The following is a 22,216-nucleotide window of genomic DNA, read 5'->3' on the forward strand; positions in this document are numbered from 1 at the left end:
TTTGCAGAGCAGGAAGCAGCTTAGTAAACAGAGATCCCGTTACCAGAGTGAACTGGCAAAGCACGTGTAATTCACTCCCAAATAACAGCTTGTCTTTTGACTTTGTGTATAACAGCCTGCACATCTATTGTTTCATCGCATCTTCACATCAACCCCATGAAAGCACCAGGCAGAGAGACACACAGTCGGTCCCCACTGCGCAGACGCAGAACTTCAACTGGCGAGAGATTCACCAGGGCCCTCCCTGCACGTGAGCCTCTCCTCACCCACATCCCGCTTCTCACGCCTGCCTCCCACCCGAGAGGTGAAGTTACAGGAGAAAAGGAGAGTTCATTATCAGTGATCAGACATTTTATATCAGTTAATCCACTCGAACTGTATTCTACTCTGCTCTCAAAATCAACCAAACTAAACAAGTTTAAACGTCCTGCAACCAAACATTGGAAAGAAAGATGCAGTCCCCTCCAAACCTTCCCCACCCTTCTCTTTTTAAAGGAAATGTATGAGTGTTAAGTCTGGGACTATGAAAACAACGTTTTATTCCAGGGGAACACCTGGCTCTGTCCCAAGGGTGTGATAAGGTCCTGCTAGCCTGAGAGATTGTATCTTATCAGAGCTCCTAAAAGCATTATCTAAGATTACAAGTGTATCTTTTAAACCACTTTAGATCTCCGATACTGTTTTGAATTTCTTTTCTTTGAAAAGGGTGCAAAAGGAGCGTAGAGCAGGAGAGCTTCGGTAGCAACTTTAAATGGTCACTGAATTCCTCAGAAACTCTGGCGCGCACCGAGGGAAACAAGCTTCGTGCTGCCCAGGGATGGAGTTATCTGTTGTATATCAAGCACCGCGTGACGTATGGGCAAAGCCGGAGGAAATGCAGAACGGCAGGGGTCATTAATTATAAGGCTGACATGCCCATCCCTTCCTCACACCGTGAAACATAAAGGAGGAATTAAATTAGAGGGGGAGGTATATCTTTAAGGAAACTTCTTTACTTTGGAGTGTGGCTTCGAATAGAGGACCCTACAAGAGTCCAGGGAATGCTGCAAGGGGAACACTAGAATTATTGTTCAAAGGCTAATTGTAGCCTATTAGCTTTTTAATAATACCTTGAAAACTAAAATGCCTCAGTCCTGCTCTACCTTTGTCACCTTATGACCCTTTCTCCTCCTCTCAGGGAAGGACAATGTGGCCTTTCTAGTCCCAAGAAAGAAAGCTCAGTGAAGCGTCTTATTGGGTCAGCCCGCCCAGAGGAAAGCACGCAGCCTAAAGATGTGCAAACTCCGTATGGACATCCAAGGAAGCTCACCTGAATGGCAGAAGGAAACCTTTGTTGAAGACTTTCTAATTATTGAGATGTGGGCAAGCTGATTTAAAAAGGGCAAGGAAGGGGGGAGGGTGGGTTAGTGAATGCTCCCCCCCAAAACATGGGACCTTTCCACGGCAGGAGTTAGATTGAAGGGTCCCCTCTGCAGGTGAAACTTCGAAAGCCTGTGAGCTAAGCCCTCCCTCTGTCAAAGGGAGGCGTGACAAGAGTGTTAAGGGACATTGTTGAGGAACAGCGTGAGCCCCAGCACTGCCCTCCCAACCGATGTGTTGTTCCTGGCACCTTGAAGATGCTCAATACAACACACCAAACAGTGGAGGGGAGGGGGACAGGGGTCCGTCAGAAACTCACTCTTACTGAAATACTAACTTCCCTGACCCAGTGGATGTATTTGTTTAATTAGTAAAAGGTAAGTGATTTATTCACCCAAAGTACAGGTTAAAGAACATAAAGCAAGGAAAGAATTAGCCCAGCTCCCAGAGGACCCTACCCGGTTTCCAGTGGCATCACCCAGCAGGATGAACCCACCCTTCTTTTTGCCCTACCTTAAGTCATCATTGTTTCCGCTCCAAACGATGTCTGAACGTTCCTCAAGAGCAACATTTTGAAATGGTACCGTGTGATTGCACAAAGTTGGTTTAGAAATGTTCCCGCGGTACCATCTGCCCCCGAATTGTATGAATTTACATGGCTTCATCAGAGCCAATTCAGGCTACCATTTAAGTGTACTCATTCTTATGTGATGGTAAGATTCCAATGAGGACACTGGGGAAAGGCACATATACACTGAATGGTAACGTTTTCGCATAATGTGCAGTTATCTTCCAAGTGGAAAATCTTAACCTTCCTTCTAAGACAACACCAACGTATAATATCTGAGTTGCTAGTATGCATTAGACTTGCACGTTAATTTCACAGATTACAAATATGACCAACATCGCTGAGCAGACTCTTAAAATTTTGGTTCGACAGAACCATCAACGTTAGCTTTTGATGTAGGTCCATTTTTTTCAGTTAAGAAGGCATTAAAATCATCTATCTATGCCAGGATTGGACATCAGGAGAGGTGAACTCCTGTCCTGACCAGGCAACTAACTAGCTGCATGCCTCTGGTTCAGTTGACGGTTCCCCTCCCCCTCAGCCCCCAGTTCCTGATGTACAAAAACCAGTGTCAGTGCTCTGTGATTTCTTTTTTTTTTAAAAGATTTTATATATTTATTTATCTTTGGAGGGGAAGGAGAGAGGGAGAGAAACATCAATGTATGGTTGCCTTTCATGCGTCCCCTGCTGGGAGTTGGCCTGCAGGGAATTGGCCTGCAACCCAGCCATGTGCCCTGACTGGGAATCGAACCTCGATCCTCTGGTTCACAGGCCTGTGCTCAGTCCACTGAGCTACACCAGCCAGGGCTAGTGCTCTGTCATTTCTAAAACCAGAGATGCCGGTGAAGCTCCCTCACAAATTTCGCCACACACTTCATTTTCTTTGTAAAGTCAACTCCCTTCTTTTTCTGAATTCGGGTACAAGGGGTACTTTATAGCCCCGACAGACAGGGAAAGGTGGCATCCTTAGGGATCATCCCAGGTGAGTATCCAAGCTGCTTACGTCCCGTTATCAGCCAATACTTGCCTCTGATTACCAACTGTCACTGCCTAGGAAAGAGGAAGTCATCTTGTGTTCTAGCCCTTTCTTAGAAGGGTTTTTCCTACTTGAAAAATAAAGAATCATTTGGGGCAGACACACTAGCCTAAAGCACCCCAAATTAATACTATCTGGGATGCTTCTGGAGAAAGCCCAGTGAAATCATTAACAGAAAGGGGGTATCATAGAAATTTAATACATTTGATCATTAATCCTGGAGGTTATGACCTTATCATTGAATTTTATGATGTTGCTGTGAATTGTCTCTTCGAGTATCACTTCAAAAGGCAGTAAAGAGGTTCTATGGTAGAGGTGACAAGTATGTCCCCATAGGAAAAAGGGGCAATGATGCTGTCTGCTAAGAGAATGTGTGCATGTGGTTTGCGATACCATTTCTAGGGACAGCATCCATGGATACAAGAGCTACGCCTTAAACGGCCCACTTAGCAAGTGCAACTGTCCTCTCCAAAAAGCTGACGGAACCCTTAAAATATCACTTGAGTCATGAGGAAGACTGATCAAAGGTGCCTATATAAAATGTCAGTTAATTTGCTTAACCTACTCAGGTGGTAAAAACACACAGTGCCTTGAGCTCAACCTGCTTTGTTAACACATCATTTCAAATACATAACGTTTATACACTTAGTAGTCTGACTCTGACACTGAGATCTCTAAACGTTTACACATCCAAGTTAGCCAAAGAAAAACGGGGGGGTCTTCTCATTGAAAAAAAAAAGGGAAGATTACTCAGGCTCGCCTAAGGCTCGGGCTTCTGAGCGTAGAGCAAATGTGATGGCAGTAATGACACAATTAGTGTTTAAAAAAATCTAGTAAGACACCAGCTGTGAGCCCAAGGCCATTTCCTCTTCCTTAAAGGACAAATTAGCACCAAACAGACTTTCTCTTTGAAGTAATCAAAGGGACTGAAACCTTCTCGCCCTGTGGGTCCCTGCCCATCTACCTCTTTAAAATCTTGCATGCCTTGGCAGTGTCGGATTCACGTGGAGGGGAACCACCCCCTGCGGGGTCTGGTTCCAGCATCCATCCTGCCATGAATTTTCTGTGTGTCTAAGAAGCCAGAGGCAGCCCCATCACTTTCCAAGCGAGGGTGTCTCATTGGTTGCTTTCCTGGCCGGCTGGCTGCAGGGTGTTGAGACTATGTGGGGCTACCGTTTGCCACCTTTCACTTGTACGCTCACTAAAAGCGGGGCTAGACTTTTATCCGCACTACCTGTCTCCTCTCTCTTCACCCGCTGTTGTCCCATTTTAACATTTGCCATTGGACATGACAGAGCACGGGCCTGCGTGTGCAGAAGAATCAGCTGAGTGTGCATCGGCCCCAGCAAAGCCTGTCAGCTACCTGGCTCCAGGCAGCCTTCCCGTGACAGCTTTATGGCCAACACTAAGGCAGAATCAATAGGAGGGCAAGGGGTTGACATTTCATTTTCTAAAAAGTGATCCATTGAAGACCAATCACCAAGCAGTGTTTATCGGCCTTGGGAAGTGACATTTCTTTTTTAAATGGGGAAGAAGGGACAGGAATCATCGCTGGGTAACTCGACAGGCTCAATTCTCTAAGGTGGGGGCTCATAATTGGAAATCCGATGCATCCTGCTATCAATCCTGCCTTAAATAATAAAGTGATCAATAAAAGCAGAGAGGAAATTAAGTCATCAGGCTTGTGATGCTATTTTCTAGAGCTATGGCTTTTAATAAACTTGTCTCCTTGCATTACATTTTCATTCTTTTTGTTCAAGCAGAACATCCGAGAGAAAGTCATAATGAGGTGACTTATTTCTAATTACATGGGTTTGACTGCTCTATTCAGGGCACCTTAAATTTTCTTTTAAAAACGTATATTAAAGGAAATTTAGATGACGATGAGAAAATGCTGCCAACCAGCACTGGAGAGAAGGTTTCGAGACACCAGAAGAGACTCACTTTCTGCTAACAAGTGCTGTCTGTCCCAAATGGTTCTGAGCATCACACGGTGCTGGGTTTCAGCCAAATATTTTTTGGAAGTGAAGGTAATTAATAATGTTTTTTCTACTTGTAGACTTTTAAATGTCTATATTTTCTGATAAAAAGTTACTTATATGTACTGGAAATTTTTTCAAATGCAGGAATATGTAGTAATGAAAGCAAAAGCCCATGTAATTTCTATTCTCCTCCTCCGACTCCCTATTAGTGGGATACATCCCGCTATCAGATGTATATATATTAATGCATATCATTCCTCGAGGGTTTATGTGGCCAGCAGGTATGTACACATACACACACATACATACACACACAAAATTAAATGACAATGAAAAAGAAAAAAGTCCAGTTTGATTGGCTTCCAAAATCAATGACATGGGAATAAAAAAAACATTGTAAATTCAAATTCTGTTCACGCCAGTTGAGGTTTCCAAAGTCCAAGATATACCATTGCATAGAATGGATCAGATACGTATGTATGTACATGTGCATCATAGCACCAAGGATGACAGTTCGTTGCAGACATAGCATCTTCAAGATAGAACACACTGCTCTAGTCAAACTCACAAGTTACAGACTTTGCACGGAAAAGAACTAACAGAATGACCAATGCAGGTGCCCATGCACCATGAGGAGTTGTTCCACACCGTGTTGGAGTGACTGTCCTTGATCTCTGTCTAACAGGGCATTTTGGAGCGTGAGGGTGGAGACACGATATTAATAAATACATGTGACAACTGGAACCTTCTCTAGGCAGAGTAAGATACACAGTCATCACCCTAATTATAATGTATCCCCAAAGTGAGGGAGAAGCCTGCTGGCTGGCCCAGACTGCGGAAATAGCCAGAGGCATCCTTGTGACATCAGTGAGATCAGCAGCAGCAGAGAGAGGGAGAGAGAACGCAACAGTGGCCTGAGAGCCCAGCCTGGGGACTGGAACTCCCACAGAAGCTCTGGCTCCAGGGCAGCGTCATGACCCTGGACAAGCACTACGATGTCTTTCTGAGTATCATTTTCCTCTTCTATAATAAGAAAGGTTTGGATTGAAGAGGATCTTGTGACATTCCCAGGTTCTATGGTTTTTGCATCCCCCCCTCCCGCCAAAGCCTCACCTGGTGGAACAGCTGATGGTATAGGCGAAGGCCAGAGCAGGGGGAGCTTCTCTCCCAGGAGACAAAGGAGAGGCCTAGGTGTGGACGCACATTGCAGAAAAGCAGCTGCCCCTACGCCCCCTTCTCCTGGCAGTATTAATAAGTAGATGGAGACAACGAAAAATGGTTCAAAAGAATACGCTGCCAAGCCATTTTTAGTTCTCTCTTTTACAGATTGTTTTTAAAGTATCCAGTCAGATTGTACAGTTATAGAGAATAAGTATTCTACTCTTTTTTTAAACTTGTTTCCAACAACAAATGCTATGCCTATGATTTTTGTCAGGAAATACTGAAGCCCCTACTGTGTGCCATATTATCTCCTTTGCCTATCAAACTTCTCCCATCAATAACTCTTTGAGGCAGACATTATGATCCCTGTTTTATAAAAGGAAAACAAAGACTCAAAGAGGTTAAGTCATTTAGCTGACAAATGGCAGAGCACAGATTTTGGTCCCAAGCTTTATATGGCTTTTCCTTTTCTTGCCTTTGGCAGTAAGTCCAAGCTTAAGAGACATATAAATGTAACACCTTACAGCTTAAAGAGTATCTAGAAATCTCCCACTGGCTGGCTTTTCAGCCCGGTTTCCTGGAATTAGTTGGGTCTTTCCAGGCTCTCAACTCTGAGAGCTGCCACTGGGGTACAGTCGGCAGCTCCAGGAGGGGTGTGGGGAGATCAAAGCAGAGAGACCGGGGCTTGAGATGCAAATGTTGTGTTTATAATGCTAATCAAAGCCTCTGCTTTGTGCGGAGGGGACAAAAGCTCCCTCATAAAAAAAAACGGGGAAGGGGGGGGGGCGTTCAGTGAGTGACTTAAGTGCTTACCGCCTGCTGATGACAAAAGCCGCGATGAGGATGACCACTAGCACCAGGCTGCCCGAAACGGAGACCAGCAGGACTGTGGAGTTGGCCCCATCTCCAATGATCCGAGAAGGCACTGGCAACGACAGTCACACTGGGATCACTCTCGGGAAGGTCCTAAGAGGGAGCACTTCTGACTGGGTCACACGGTTTGGATTTCTGAAGCCACTCAGAATGCTCACAGCCTCTTTGCCCTTCGTTAAGTATTCATGCAAAAGCGTTTTCTAAGGCAGCTTTAATGAGACAAGGGCATTCTTTTTATAATTGTATGAGGAAGCTCAACCAGAAGATTGTTATTAAATCCTATGGTAAATATTACCACTCAGGGTTTTTTTCCTCTTTTTTCCCCTTTCTACTCTCAACCCTAACACTTCCATAAAAATCTGATGGATTCCATAGTGGGAAACTTTAGAAAGGACAAGGGATTTTGAATGTTCCTCTCCCTCTTATCTTTCTGAAGTCTATCAAAAAGTTGCTTATTATTGTCCAGCTCAAAGGCCACTTCCTCCCTGAAGGCTTGAGGATAATCCAAAAGAATGTCAAACCCCTTCAAAGTCAATTGTGGAGTACGTTTTCTTCTTAAAAATTTTTATTTTATTTAATAATGTGTGAATATCATTACTGTCTAGAACTGGTGTCAAAAATCCTGCTCCCCCACCTCCTTATCGGGTAGTCAAGTAGGCTCAATTTGTTTAATTATGGAGGTGGAGATATCTCATGTAATCTGACTTATGATGGGTTTGCCCTCTATTAACATTTTTGATTCAATCAACCAGTTGTTCCAACTCAGAATGTTAAAAGAGTTGGATATATTATTTATCCAACGGGCTTAAAAAGAAACCTGCTCTGGTGATTTGAAAAGATTCCTAGAAATAACTAGAGAAGGAAAACAATGATCCGTTCTCCAGTCTCCTCAAGAGGAAAATGTCCTGTCTCAGGTAAGGAAACTTAAGCAACTACCAACTGGTTTAGCAATCCCATTTCTCATGGTTTGTAGGATGTGGAAAACAAGAAAAAAATAGACATTTTCTCAACCACATGAAAAAACAGGTTGATAATATTATTTTTAAAATGGTCTTCTCTAAACAGCACAAGGTTTTCTAAGTTACAGGCATAGTTCATTGAAACAAAATGTCTGCCTAATCAAAAATTAGGTACAGCTCCTTGGATGTCACTGTAGTAGGACTTGCCCCGAATGGTAAAAAGAACCTCAGAACGTGTTACCTGTGTTGGTTGTGACCTCCAGGGGCTCACTGAAGTCTCCGTAGCCAGCTGCTGTCCGGGCCCGAACATGGAACACGTAGGAAGTCAGAGGATTCAGACCTTTGATATCCGTGTTCCTGGCTGCTGTGCGGACAATCCGATAGCTTCGGTCATTCTGATCCTACATTATGAAGGAAGATGACAAAATACATCCTCACTCATTTTAGGCGCAAAGTTAAGCCAAGCCACTCTACTCAGAAGTTGAGAGAGAAGGGAGATTGATAAGCTCTCTACACCCTATATTCTCTTCAGTGTTAGCAGCACTATTGTTATTTTTTAGATGTTGAAAGAAATGGAGAGCTCTTTTATGACCGTTGTTGACACCAGACATATTTACATCTTTATTCATCATCCTTTTTAAAAGAACACTAGATGATGCTTGGTGGCTTTTCTCACTCCATGACCATCAATTTAAAAGAAACAACTATAAGAAATCCCCTTGTTTTTTCTACTGTCTGTCTAGAAAATGTTGTAATCTGATTTCAATGAAAACAATTGTGTCCCTTTTCTGCTTCTAATAGAAGGCCAATGAATGATTATCTTTAAAAAGACAGAGAAGACAATTGCTCATTTTCTAGGCAACCTGGAATGCAAATAATTCTCTTCAGACTTCTGTCCTTTAAGAGAGGCAAGCTATTTGTAAAAATAATGTCTTTCTATAACTTTAAGAAGCAGAAAAGTGTACTTTTCCTTCTCTTATTAAAAGTCATCAAAGCCACACCTTGATTCTGGATAGCAGTGATCTACTTAAGCTGCTCATTGTTTCGCCTTTTTAAAAATCCTCATCCAAAGACATTTTTTATTGCTTTGAGAGAGAGAGAGAGAGAGAGGTACTGATGTGAGAGAGAAACACCAATTGGTTACATTCTCATACATGCCCTGAGACCAGGTATCGAACTTGCAACCTGAGTATACGCTCTGACCAGGAATTGAACTCATGACCTTTTGGTCCACAAGACAATGTCTTCAACCAACTTGAGTTGAGTCACACCAGCCGGGGCTATTTCGACTTCTATGAGTCACTCTTTTGATAGAAGGTTTATAAATTAGAACTAACTATGTTGATTTTCATTGCTAGCAAAGACATTGTTATTAGAATGCAATGTATTTTTTCCTGTTTTTGAAGATAAGCAACTTAATACAAAAAATTCATAACTGGATTTGATGAAGATGCACATGAATTTGGCTTTGAGATTCACCGGTACTCCAGGATTTATAATTGCCCAAAAACTAGACATGAAAGAAAAAAAGAAGAAAGGGAAGGAGGGAGGAAGGGAGGGAAGGAAGAAGGAAAAGTAAAGAAAAGGGGAAAAAGGAAAAGAGTGGGGAACCTTGCTCATTCAAATAATACCTTCTCATAGTACTTGACTTCATATTCCAAGATGACCCCATTGGGCCGATCTGGTTCCAGCCAAGCCAGAGCAACACTGTATCTGGTAACTTCTTTAGCTTGTACCAAAGCAATGGATGATGGTGCTATTGGGAAAAAAACAAATAAAAAAAGTTTAAAAAAAAACAGTTTGCCTCAGGAAAAATATAGTGGTATCAGTCAATAATTTCCTTTTACTTGAAAAAGTGCGAAGGATTGCCTTGTCTTCCTCCCAATCCCCACTGGGTGCTGCCCCCAAACAAATGCACACCATACACCATTTTTATGGTTCTCTCCAGTATCATTTAGCACATAGTTTTTCTTAGAAAAATAATCTCTGAAGTAAAAATCTCATAGGTCCACAGGCCTCCAGTGTCACGTACGTCCACAGCACCTGTAACCATTCCTCATGAAGGGCTGTAGAGAATGCTATTTGCTTTTGATTTTCTGTAAGCCATGAAAGCTTTTGGAAGATTTCCTTTTAAGCTCAATGAAATTGCATCTCGTCCTAGTTGAGGGTCATCTTACTGCTCTCTAATTTTATACAAGCAAGAGGATTCACAGCTCTTCCAAAGGTACTGGAGGAAATGCCATAGGAAAACAATTTACATACTTTTCAATATAAATAAAAGTACTGTTTAATTCCAGTGAAAGTTTCCAGTTGGAACACAACCAGGCAAGTAATGAAGAACACAAAGAAAGCAATGATGGTCTCCTGGGACATAGATGGCTTTTTGCAATGATTTTACAAGCATTGAAATACTGCTTTTGCCTGCTGAGCAGCTAAACTTCTTTCCATCGAGAAAGATACCAAAGCAGTCCTCTACTGGGTGTGTTATCAGGGGTGGGCAGAAGGAACGCATCTGAGATGCACATAAGCAGGCTGACCAAGGCTTGCTTCTCCATCATGGCGGCCGCAGGTCTAGCCAGGTGCTGTTAAACCCTAGTGACAATGAGTAGGGAGAAAAGGAAGCAGTCATGAAATTTGTGATCTTCTCTAATGCAGGTGCTCTGCAGAACCAGATTAGGGGTCTTCCTAAATGGAATGTACATTGTTTTCTGTTCCCAAAATGTGAAATGACATGAAAACATCAAAAAGTGGCCCCCCGAGGAACAATGACGTAGTGTTGGTCCCCCTGATGCTTTTCTCCACACACAAACACACACACCTGCCAAAAGCCTAACTTGAGGAAAACATAAAATAAATTGTCACTGAAAATGGAATGGGGGTAGCTCCAAACCCACTTGACTGTAGCTGACAGGTATGTTGATGGCAAGGAAAACACAGACACAGCGCATGTGCAGAGGCTCCTCCAGCTGAAGCCGGTCCAGCTGGGGGCATCTCTTGGAGGCAGTCCACTGATGCCCACAGTCTCTGTTAAGAGTCCCTCAAGGAGGTCGCACATCCATGCACTTCTCTCTCTCTCTCCACCCCCCTTTCCTCCCCCGCCCCCACCCTCAAAGCAATTCCAGATAGGAGCTCAGGCATAAATACTAGTGAAAGATACAGTGGATACACATGTCTTCCATCAAAGGCAACTCCAAAGTTACTAATGCCAAACTGGATGAACAGAGCTGCACGCAGCAGACATATGGAAGCCACTGAACATCTGAAGAAAATGAAAAACGGAAATGTGCTCATTAGCTGTATTAAAGATCCCCTCCCTCACACACACACACACATGCACACGCACACACACACAATTTTCCTTTACTGGTTGACACAGAGCCATTGTCCACCAAATCACAAGGGGTGACTTTCTTAAACACAGAGTTAGCAAGGAAGCTAAAAAAGCTGCCTGGCTGTGAAAAGCCATTTCACTCCAGGTAATAAATATATTGCCTAACAGAACACTTTAGCATGTACTCCATAAAAAGGGGCTCTTTAATCTCTGTTGTTCAGGATTGGGAAATGAAATAGAAAAGCAGGGCCATTAGGAAGAAAGCAGAAGGGAAGAAAATCATAAAGTCATAAAATGAACTTTCTCTCCACAATGGTCTGGGTCAGAGCCTGATAATCAACAAATTTCTCAGAAAAGAATTGCCTGGTGGCCCTTGAAAGGCACTGATGAACTGAGATGGGTTCTCTTTAGGTGGGTTATCACTGAGCTGCTGCATGTGGGCAATGAATCCTATTTCCACTTTAGAAGTTGGAGCAGGGGTGCCCCTGTGCCCATTCACACGCAACGCGAGCTCGGCCGAAGTGCTCCACATATTTCAGGCAGGGAGTTGGCATTCTGGTTGTGTTAACTGAGTATCTCTAATGCAGCCCTACTTGGAAGACTCATAGACCCAGATGTGAAAATAAACCAACAGAGTGCACACTGGCTTGGCTGTCATAAAAACAAAGGAAAACGGGGTTAGAGAGCAAAGTAGAATAAATAGTTGTAACTCACAAAAAAAGATCGTGCGTGGCTGTAAAGTCAGAGTTCTCGCTTTACAGATGTTTTTTTCAGAAGAGCATTTTTATCAGGCCACAGTGACAAAAGGAATCCACGCCCAAGTGAGATCGAGAAACATACTTCAGACAAGCTATATACTTTTTATAATTGTATGCAGTATAATGTATACTGCAATTATACATTGCAGTATAATAGGGCAGTCACTTTTCCCCGTGGAAGAGAACTTCTGACCTTGCCAGGTAAAAAGAACATCAGTCTGGAAAAAGCTGGGCTGTGCCACAATGCCACTTGGGAAAAAACAGGCGATGGGGATGCACTCCACATTATAAGCCACGTAAGGGTTCTTCCCTGGTCGTGGCTACTAGGCTTCCAACACAGCCTCCAGCTCTGCATCTGGAAGCCATCACTTACCATGTATGACTGCTGTGTCTTGCTCCCCTAGACGAGGCATTTCTCAGTGGTATTTCCCTACCCCAGTGGTTCCCAAGAATCAGTTTTCTCATGTCACCCTACTACTAATTGATGTCATAGCCCTCTGCATCTTGTAGTATGATTTAAGTAATATTTTTTCTTACATTGACACACTATATTACTTTGAAAGAAAATATTTTGAAAGGAAGTGTCGCGTTATTGTTTTCACTTGGCAGGATGGTTAGTGACCATAATAAGGAAAATAGCATTTAAGTAAACACAATACTATCTGTGTTTGCTGGACACTCTTGATTCTCCACGCTTTGCCAAAAACACAGACAAGCCAGAATTTGAGAGATTTCAAGAGGAAATACCTTCCACAGAGCAAGTTAATATTATGTAATGTTTCATCTGAGCCTTCCCTAAAATCATCTCTCATGCCACTAATAGTAAGATTCCACGCTTTGGTAAACACTACCACACTTTAGTTAGTTTAGAGATGTCACGGACCCTGAGACCCAAAGCCCAAGGGCTCTGCTAACAGAATTAGAAGGAGAAACAATAGACTAATACAATAACAGATTGAACACTCGCCTCCAATATGTGATTTAATCGGAGCTTTCACAAATCAATGCCTTAATTCCAAAGAAGGCTTCTACCTCATAGCGGGGATTTGGGCCAACATGAAAAGACCAAGCAGAGGAAAGGTCCTGCTTGCCTCTCACTTCTCTGATTCATGTTCTGAAACCTAGAGACATGATTCTTTTGCAGAATCAACTCATCCAAAAAAGCATATACTTAATGAGCACCAATGGAACAAAGCAAAGAAAGGGAAGGCAAACAATGCACTGTCAAATACAACCCTTGGGATCAGATCAAGTACCACCTTATTCTTTAGATTTCTCTTAAGCTAAAAAAAAAGGAGGGGGGGAATTTTTATGATAGCCTCACAGAGAAGACACTCTTTAATGTCAATTCAGAGCACCCATTTTCTAGAACTCAAAAGGAAACAGTCCTGACAAATCCCCTCTTTTGATCCAAGTTCTCTCACAGAGATGGGGAGGAGTAAGAGGTGGGTGCTTCCTCATCAGACTGTATCTTTAGACACACAATGTACCTGCTTCAGAGTCAGCAGAAAAGCCAAGAGGGAGCTGAGGGCTGACGTCAGCACCCTAACTTAAAGAAAGAGATGGGTCTTTGATTGAAGAGCATTCCTATTTACGCAGACACCCTTCACTAAAGAGATATTATCTGTAAGAAAAGTTTTGTGCTGGTGGACATAAGCAGGCATTCTATAATGACTAGAACTTGGACATAATGCATGACAAGAAGAGGTGGTCACACTACTTGGCACGTATGATTAAAGAAAGGTGACTGACAGACCTAACAATTACAAAGATGGGAACTACTAAAGGGTAGTTTAAAAAAACTTTGTGATTAATTCAATTAAGTTCTTAATTTTTGATGTCTTGAAGCAGAATTTCCAATGGCCAATAGATGCCCATACTTGGGTAAATACAGACAGCGACTCAGACAGAAGCCAGAATAGGGAGAGATACACTATGGATTGCAGAACGAACCATGGGAGGGGTCAGAGTAAGGCTGGAGAGTACACTTATGATTTGCAGGGACAAAGAGGAGGGAGAAAAGGAAAAAGGAAGGCTGAGCAGAGTTGCTGCATATATTCCTGGAATTTTCAGGAAATCACCAGCACCCTTGTTCTGTGAGGGCTGAGTGCCTCATCCGGGACATATGAAATGAGGTGAACATGAAAATATTATTTGGTCTACATACTTATAGTATTCTTTAATAACTTTGGGGGAACAAAAAATAGATTTTCAAAGAATTTTGGATAAAATTCCTAATTCGATATTTACCAGTTGACATCTTGCTCAAATTTTCTCACCTCAGTTCTCCCATTTGTAAGACGGCTTCCCTTCCAGATACAAGCATGTGAGCCACTGGACTGTGCGTTCAATAAGGGGGGAGGGGCTTACCTGTTCATCTGTCAGTCCCCACTATCTAAGATCATGTCTGTCACATAGTGGGTACTCTATAAATTAGTCAAGTGAATAACAGTGAACTAAATGTTCATATAGATCTAAAATATACTTCGTAGACAGAAACAAAAAAAGGTTTTCTAAATATGAAGTACCAGAAGTAAGTCATCCCTAAAACAACTTTTTATCTGCACCTGTTTTGAATGACCTTTTATGGGTTTGGTTTTGTTATTTAGGTTAACTAAGATATTGACAATTAGGAAGGAAGCCAATGACAATTCTAATTATAAACAGAGTCTGTTTTCTATGCAATATGTGATGCTTCTGAACTTTTCCTGAACACACAGCCTGTAAAATGTCATTCAAATGGAAGTTTACATGAAACCCAATTTCACCGCATCTGTTACGGGGAGCATTCTGACGCACCGCTCTTCCGGCTGAGTAAGGTGTTGACAATCCACTCAGTATTTCATCGCTGTACCAGGGGGATGCGCGCAAATAGTTTTCCTGACATTCTAATCGTGAAGGGGCAGTGGTGTTGAGCTCCACCCCTAAATCAGAATCCAAAATTCAAAAAGAACCGCGAGTGCCCCCCTCGTTTTATAATTCTGTGCCACCCAGAGTTTCTCCAAAGATTCACTAGTATAAGCTGAGTCTGTCATTGTAGGAGAAGCCATTAGCTACCACCCTTGTCCTTGAAATCCCCCCCAAAAGGACATCACTGCTGAAGTGTCAGGGTACCAGAGTAAAGAGCCCTCTGCGGTCAGGGGAAAGGCAGCAAGATTAAGCACGTGGAACAGACTGTCTCGACACACCTATTGGAAACAAATAAAATGGCAGTAAAATAGCATTTTTTTTTTTTAAGTTGGAGCAAAACCGAAAGAGAGTAAAAGGAAAAATTCACCACAGCTTGGCGGTGGAATGCTCTGCGCTTTCTACTAGAAAGCCAAGATAAACTCCCTTACCCCCCAAATAATTCTGTATTCACCATTCTACATTTCCCCGAGAAACGGAGCGGGCTTTCTAAATCAAATCCCCATTTGCTATGTGCCTGTGGTTCCATTTGGTTCGAGAGCAGACCGCAGTGCACCCAGAAGGCACATGTGGGTTTTATCTCTGTGTGTGTGTTTGATAAACAGAAACAGCACAGATTAGGGGCTGGATCATGGCCTTCTCACAGTGGTGCGTTTCACAATGAAGAATTACAAGAGATGCTTTGATGTCAAACAGAGGTGGCTCCTTTTAAGAAAATAGTAAATTTAACTTTCTTTGGTTCAAAGCTCAGCAGTTCTCCTTGCTCCCCACTGGCATGAATGCTGTAATTTTCTTTTATTCACTTCCTCAATGACTTGCCATTAAACACCTACAAGCCATTTTACTGCAGCAAATTGGTGCTTGTGACACCCAAAGAGAATAAAGAGGAGAAAAAGAGGTATGGAGAAAAGGAAGGGAGGACAGAGTCACCACAAACCTTCACTCGTGGGCTATGAAACTATTTTCTTGGGTACAGCACCACAGGCGGTGAATTAAAAACAGTTTGGCGGAACTTGGGTGGTGGGGGAGGAGGTGGCGTGAAATTAACTGAAACAGATAGACTGCATTTCACTACTGGCTCAAATTAGTTGGGCAGAGGGAATAAGAAATGAAGGAAAAAAAGATGCAAAGGAAGGTCTCCAGCCTGTAGGCAAGAATGAGTGAAAAAAGCCCTTGATGAAAGTCAAGAAATCTAAAGTGTGGATGTCAGTGGCACACAACACCCAGCATTTGGAGCAAAGATGACTTCTTAACCACAACAGGGTTCCTGTCCCCTCCCAGGACCTGAGTTTAAAGAGATGATGTTTATTCAGGGGTCTTTCAGTGACAGAAAAAATAAACCCACAGTTTATACATCTCTCTGCTTAATGCAAATAGCATTATTTAAATTTAATTACTCAGAGCTTAAGGTGGTTTTTGTTCCCCCTTTCTTTCTCATTTCAACTCTGAGCTCTGATTTGCTCTTTATCAAAGGTTTGTGCATTTTAAAATGCTGTCAAGCATCAAAATTAAATGCTTCAGAGCACTAATGATATCCTCGTGATTAAGGGTTTTGCTGTTGCAGAGATGCTAAGAACTCTGGAGCTAATATTAATTGCTTTCTTCCACATCCCACCAAAGGGAGGAAAGGATTTCTCTGAGCTCTGCACTATCTATGGCACCAAAGAGCACTGAGCAATTTTTTCACAATTATCAGTGCAGTACTTTATAGTCCTCAGCAATGCACAGAGGGTTTTCCTGTGCCCGGGGTCGCATCTGCGCTACATTCAATGAGCTGGCTTAGCCCTCCGCTATTTTTTAGGTAAAAATCATTGAAAGACTCAATCCCCAACCCCCCTCCTAGGATATGTCATTGATGTTGTAAAACCTCAGCTGTACACCTTACACTTCTAGCTACTGTATCATTTATATAAACACCTAAGCACATTTTCTCATAGCCAACAAGTGAAATCGTTTTTCAAACCAACCAACCAACCAAGGGCATAGAAAAACTTGATTGTTCCGGAATCGATATGGAATTATTTTCCTTCAACAAAATGCCTAGAACCAAAATTTTAATTAAAACCTTTAGAAGGCTCTGAATTAAACGAAGTTCATTTATATTTAAACATGAAAATATTAATATTAATTAGGCTGATACTTAATGCACGAGGAGCACATTTTTTCCCATACAGTGATATCCAAGGTCAATGCATAGAGTCTATTTTAAGCAAATACAGTAATACAAAGCAGGGCAGAGTACCACTTACCAAAGAATACAGCAGATACCTGTTCCCAGTGATTTTCAGAATCTGATTTTGGGACATTAAGGACGTTTTAACTAGGTGATTCATTTAACCGAGACACTTTAGTTATTTTTCCCAAGAAATGGGTTGCAGAATGTGTCGGACAAGTCCTTCATAGAGAGCTGTCAACATTTTAAGTAATGCTCTTCTTAGCCTTTATGTTTAGTGTTTGCCTAAGGATATTGGAGGTGTTGGGATTGGCCTCCGGAGCGAACTGTCCAAACATGGGAGCTCCCTTCCCATAAAGGCTGTTTCCTGGGTGGTGAGGCTACTCAGACAAGGACTACATTTCCCAGACCCCTTTGCAGTTCATGTGACTGAGTTCTGGGCCATGGAATGTGGACAGAAGTGATCCCTCTTCTAGTCCTGATGCATTAAAAATAGCTCCCTTGGGGCCCTCCATCATCTCTTTCCCCCAATCTGTCAGCTTGCCCAGGCCCACCTTCGAAGCCCCTCGCTGAGCCTCCCCTTGCACCACTAACTAGATGCAAGTTGATCAAGAAATAATTTTCTATTGCATTAAACAACCAACTGACATTTGAGGTTCCAACACATACCCACTCAGGTCAAGTAAAGCTCATTCAGCAAAAAAGAGGCATATTCACATAATAACAGTTTCATGTGTTAATTAACTAAAATACAGTGTAGTAATATTGTGGCCTACAGAAGACTGAGCTTTGGTTTAGAGCCGCCTGAATGGCCCTTGGGTTCCCCATAGAAACTCCAGCTCCGGGCGTTCACTCCAGTTCCGAGCAGATATCAGCTCATTTTTGCCCTGCTGGTGAGTGCTGCCCTGAGGTCAGCGGGGTAGGGACCACTGGGCAGCTTTGCAGGGACATAGTCACAGCCACTGGTCTTCTAGCATGAAGGGGTTTCTCCGAATCACACAACGATGGGCTAAAATAGACAACTGAGCTTATTTTCGTGTTAAACGGGGAAGGACAGTGGGGTTCTCAAAATGGCTAGGTTGAGCTTTCTTCTTAGAAAAGAGTTGGCTTAGTCTTCATTGCCTAGCGAACAGCTTACCCAGGTGATATGAAACAGAGCCCAACAGAGAAGAGTGAGCAAAAAGACACCTTTGGCTTCCTCTGCAAGGCGCTTTCCCATATTTAAAATCATTTAATACCTGCAACTCCTGAAGTAGTTATAATTATCATGTCTGATTTCTTATTTGGAAAGTCACACAACACAAAGAAGTTAAATGATTCAACCAAAGCTATAGGACTTTAATTTTAAAATCAAGCCTGCTTGACCCAAATGTACCTGGTCCCCCCTCCATATAGCACTTCTCTGTAACCACTCACGCACGGCACTAGCGTTCGGTGAGTAACGACTGTTTCTACAGCACTGCTGCAAATGTCTTACGTGGATTAATTTACACAATCTTTACAGAAACCCTGTGAGACAGATACTATTATTATATCCATTTTAGAGATTCGGAAAATGAGATACAGAGGGTTTGCATAGCTTGCCCCAAGTTACAAGCATGGAAGTGGTAAATCCAAAAGTCAAGTTCTAGAGCCCGCATTACCAACCACTGATCTACAGAAAGCCTCCAGCCTCTCATCTCACTGATAAGAAACTGGAGACTCGAGGGTTAAATGGCTTGTTCTCCCACAGCACGGCCAGCAGCATCAGTAACAGAGAGGTCCTAGGTCTGCTGTGTGTTAGGTTCAGGGCCACCTATCTATATTCCTGGTGGCCAGAAACCCGGTGGAAATTAAACTTGATTGCTGTTCACCGACAACACGAAAGCTCTTGATGATGAATCACCTTGTATTAGAGCTACCTAAAAGAGCTAAAAAGGGAATTATCTAAAACTGAGAAGTTCAATTCCAAAATGAAATGATAGCACTTGGAATTAGAGAAGAAGTAGGAAGCACAAAGAAAGCTTCTGGAAGGGGGGCAATGCTATATTCCTTGGCCTGGTAGTTGCCCTGCATTAATTTATTGACCATACATGTGAACCTTGTCCACTATTTGGATATGTATATATTTCACTATAGAAGTATTAAAAACAAATAAGAATATGAACTAAATATTAAAGGTGAAGTATTTTTGAAAGACTTCTCCAAAATCTTTAGACAGATCTAAAGATATAATGAAAGATCTAGGATTTGGCAAATCAGGGCTTTTGGGGGTAGCTATTTAATCATTATGCTTAATACCCAAGCCATACAGAAATCCCTGCTCTCTGCAGTAGAGAAAGTTATTACTTCAAGGCCTGTTTTACGTCTTAAAATAGCTGCTATCTGGAATTAACATTACTGCACGTATAGCCATACCATTAGTTGAGGAATTAGAAGTGAGTGGTATTTCAACTCGAAACCAAGACCCATGTCCCCCAGAATGAACTGGAAATTGACTTAAGAAGCACCCAAGCATCTCTGATGCAGTTCAAGTACATCTTCTGTTTTGTCTGAGAGCTGCTTGTTTTACTTCCTATTTGTTTGCTAAGAAATGTGTTGCCAGGTTCTCAGAAGGATGGCCCAGCTCCTGTCAACAGACACGTGGCAGGATCCAGCGTGTATTTCCCTGCAAAGTAAGAATGCCAGTTCCAAGCAAACAGGAAAACAAGTCTGTCCACTGGAAGGCAATTTATAAGACTTATCCTGAGCAAGACAAGTGGTTTCAGATAAGAAAATGGGTCAAAGCCAGTGATAAGAAAAAAATGAAATGAGCATTTTTCTCTGAAGGCCTCTGGGAAGACGAATCTTCTCACTGTGCTTCTGTATGTAGAAGTATCTAGGATGAACTCTCAACTGAAACTATTTCAGATGTGCCTTGGTTAGACAGGACAAAGAGGTCTGGGCAAAGTGAGTGCCTCCTTGACCGACAACACCCTCCAAAGTTCATCTAGACTCCAGAGGAGGGTGGAAAGGAAAGGTTCCCTCCCCTTGGGCAGAAACACAGCACAGCGGAGAAAGATGAGTAGCTGTGAACCAGGCAGTGATCCTTCAGCTTTCAACTCTACTGGAGAGCTCCAGGCATCCCCAGTCCGGAAAATAAAAGCTGTGTGGTGGGCTTCAGGTTCTCTTTGTTACTCCGACAGCTGCTAATCGTCCTGCTGTGTGAGGAACCCTGAGACAATGCGACAACATTTAGCTTTCTGACATCCAAAGCGTCTAGATCAGTCCCCAATTAAAGATGTATTAATCACAAAGACTCTAAAAGCCAGGATGATAGATGCACCCAGTAAATCTCTGCTCTCGCCTTTTACTTTCCACACTCAGGTTGCCACATTTACAGGCAGGCATGCTTAAAAGCCTGCTCCAGAAACAGACCAATAAAAAGCCTTGTTCATTACTTTTTGTGAGATGCTTGACAATTTCCTTCCCCCGAAAAGCCTTTCAAAAAAGGGTAAGACATTGATCATTCCACTAAAAGAGGCTGTCTGCTTCAATAAGTAGATCTAAGATGGCTGTTGTCATCTTAGTGTGATAACTAATTCAAGAGTGTGGTTTTTGCTACTTGCTACAGGGACACTCCAATCATCCGTGTTGTTCTTTAAAAGGCAATTAAATAAAACTAGGAGACTTCAGGGGGCAAAATATTAATAACACTAATATACTAATATACTATTGTACTGATATATCCCTTCCAAGTCAAGCAAATCACTCTCAGATCTTGTCTCCAAGTGAGAGGGAATAAACATTAATGAGTCTGGATTCATTCACATACATGGAACAATGGAAAAGCATGTGGTTGCATGAAGTTCCTTGAATTCCATGCTTTGAAATTTAGGTTAATAAAAAAGCCTCAAAGTTAGTTTTTCACGTTGGTCTCCACTTTACAAGGACATTGAAAAGAGCCTTATTAAATTCTCCATCAAAGAATATCACTCATAACTTATTCATAGCAATGACCTGGTAGTCAACCCCAAAACAAAGAGAAAATTAAAGAAATAAAAGCAGATAGTCTGAACGATATTATCACAGAAGCCCAGAGTCCAATTTCCTTTTGTCCCCCCTTATATGTAATTTTCATAGAAGGCATCTAATCGCTAGAACACAAAATGAAGAGAAAAGCCTCAATCTATGATGCTTCTGTAACCTCCGAAGAGCAGCATTAGCCATTCTGAGTTATTGGAAACTTTTTAAAATTAGATTCCTATTTTTTTCTTTCTGAAGCTAATGGAACCCATGAAAGAGAAGTACAATATTTGCAAGGTGCCAGGTTGGTGCCAGCTCAAGGCACTGAGTTCCTTGGCTTTCAGTGGAGCCTGAACATATCACGAGTAACTCCTTCCCCAACATCATCACAGTGACGGTCCACCATCTTCCAAGTTGAAAGACGAGGAAGTCAATTAGTGTCACTTATGATGTGAACACCTGTCGACGAAGACTTGGACTGAGACCAATTCCGTTACCATAGCCACTCAATGGCTGCCAGATGGCCGGGCCTTAGACCACTTATGATGGAGTCCAGATTCAGGGAAGTGACCTGAAGACAGAAAGGTCCAGAGTCCCATTAGTCATCTCCTGAGCCATTCAGTTCCCCACCGAATATTCAGATGGAACAGGATAGCTGTATGTCCCCATGGTTGTTTAAAAAGACCACATGGATGGTTCCAAAAAGTCATAGTATCCATAAATGAAGGCTATAAGCTCCTTAACTTGCCAGCATTTTCACCAGCCATTGTCACTTTTATCTCTGAAATTCCTTGTTTAGTAACTCATTTTTGTTTTTCTTATTTCATTTTGGAACACATAGGCACTATAGAGGGAAAGACAGAAATTAAAAAATGTCTCACAAAGAATAAACTGGAGCATGGAATTACAGGCTGCAGATTATCACGGACAGGGTGAGATAAGCAGAGGGGAGAGTTCAGTGTAATTTTTGTCACAAATCTATGTGCTCTATGTGAGTCAGAATTTTTCCCAGTCCAAATGTTGCTTGGCTTAAAGAATAAGATGTAAATGCTGAGAAGTGATGACCTGAGATGATAAAGTAGAATGGTACCAGTGGAAGAGATGGAGATGGAGATGGAGATGGAG

The 22,216-nt window shown here is 42.3% G+C and overlaps 1 protein-coding gene across 2 annotated transcripts in view; it reads right to left on the bottom strand.

Annotated features, from left to right (window-relative positions):
• EPHA4 (EPH receptor A4) overlaps positions 1-22,216 on the bottom strand; it is a 137,004-nt gene that overhangs the window by 25,807 nt on the left and 88,981 nt on the right. For both annotated transcript variants that reach the window (XM_037029198.1, XM_037029199.1), the window contains exons 6-8: positions 9,570-9,694; positions 8,180-8,339; positions 6,920-7,031 (exon numbers count right to left, since the gene is read on the bottom strand). In XM_037029198.1, coding sequence (XP_036885093.1) covers positions 6,920-7,031; positions 8,180-8,339; positions 9,570-9,694 — 397 coding nt within the window. The remainder of the gene's footprint in view (positions 1-6,919; positions 7,032-8,179; positions 8,340-9,569; positions 9,695-22,216) is intronic.

The sequence above is a fragment of the Sturnira hondurensis genome, unplaced genomic scaffold (genome assembly GCF_014824575.4).
Source record: "Sturnira hondurensis isolate 20B ecotype Veracruz unplaced genomic scaffold, ASM1482457v3 Scaffold0020237, whole genome shotgun sequence".
Lineage (NCBI taxonomy): Eukaryota > Metazoa > Chordata > Mammalia > Chiroptera > Phyllostomidae > Sturnira > Sturnira hondurensis.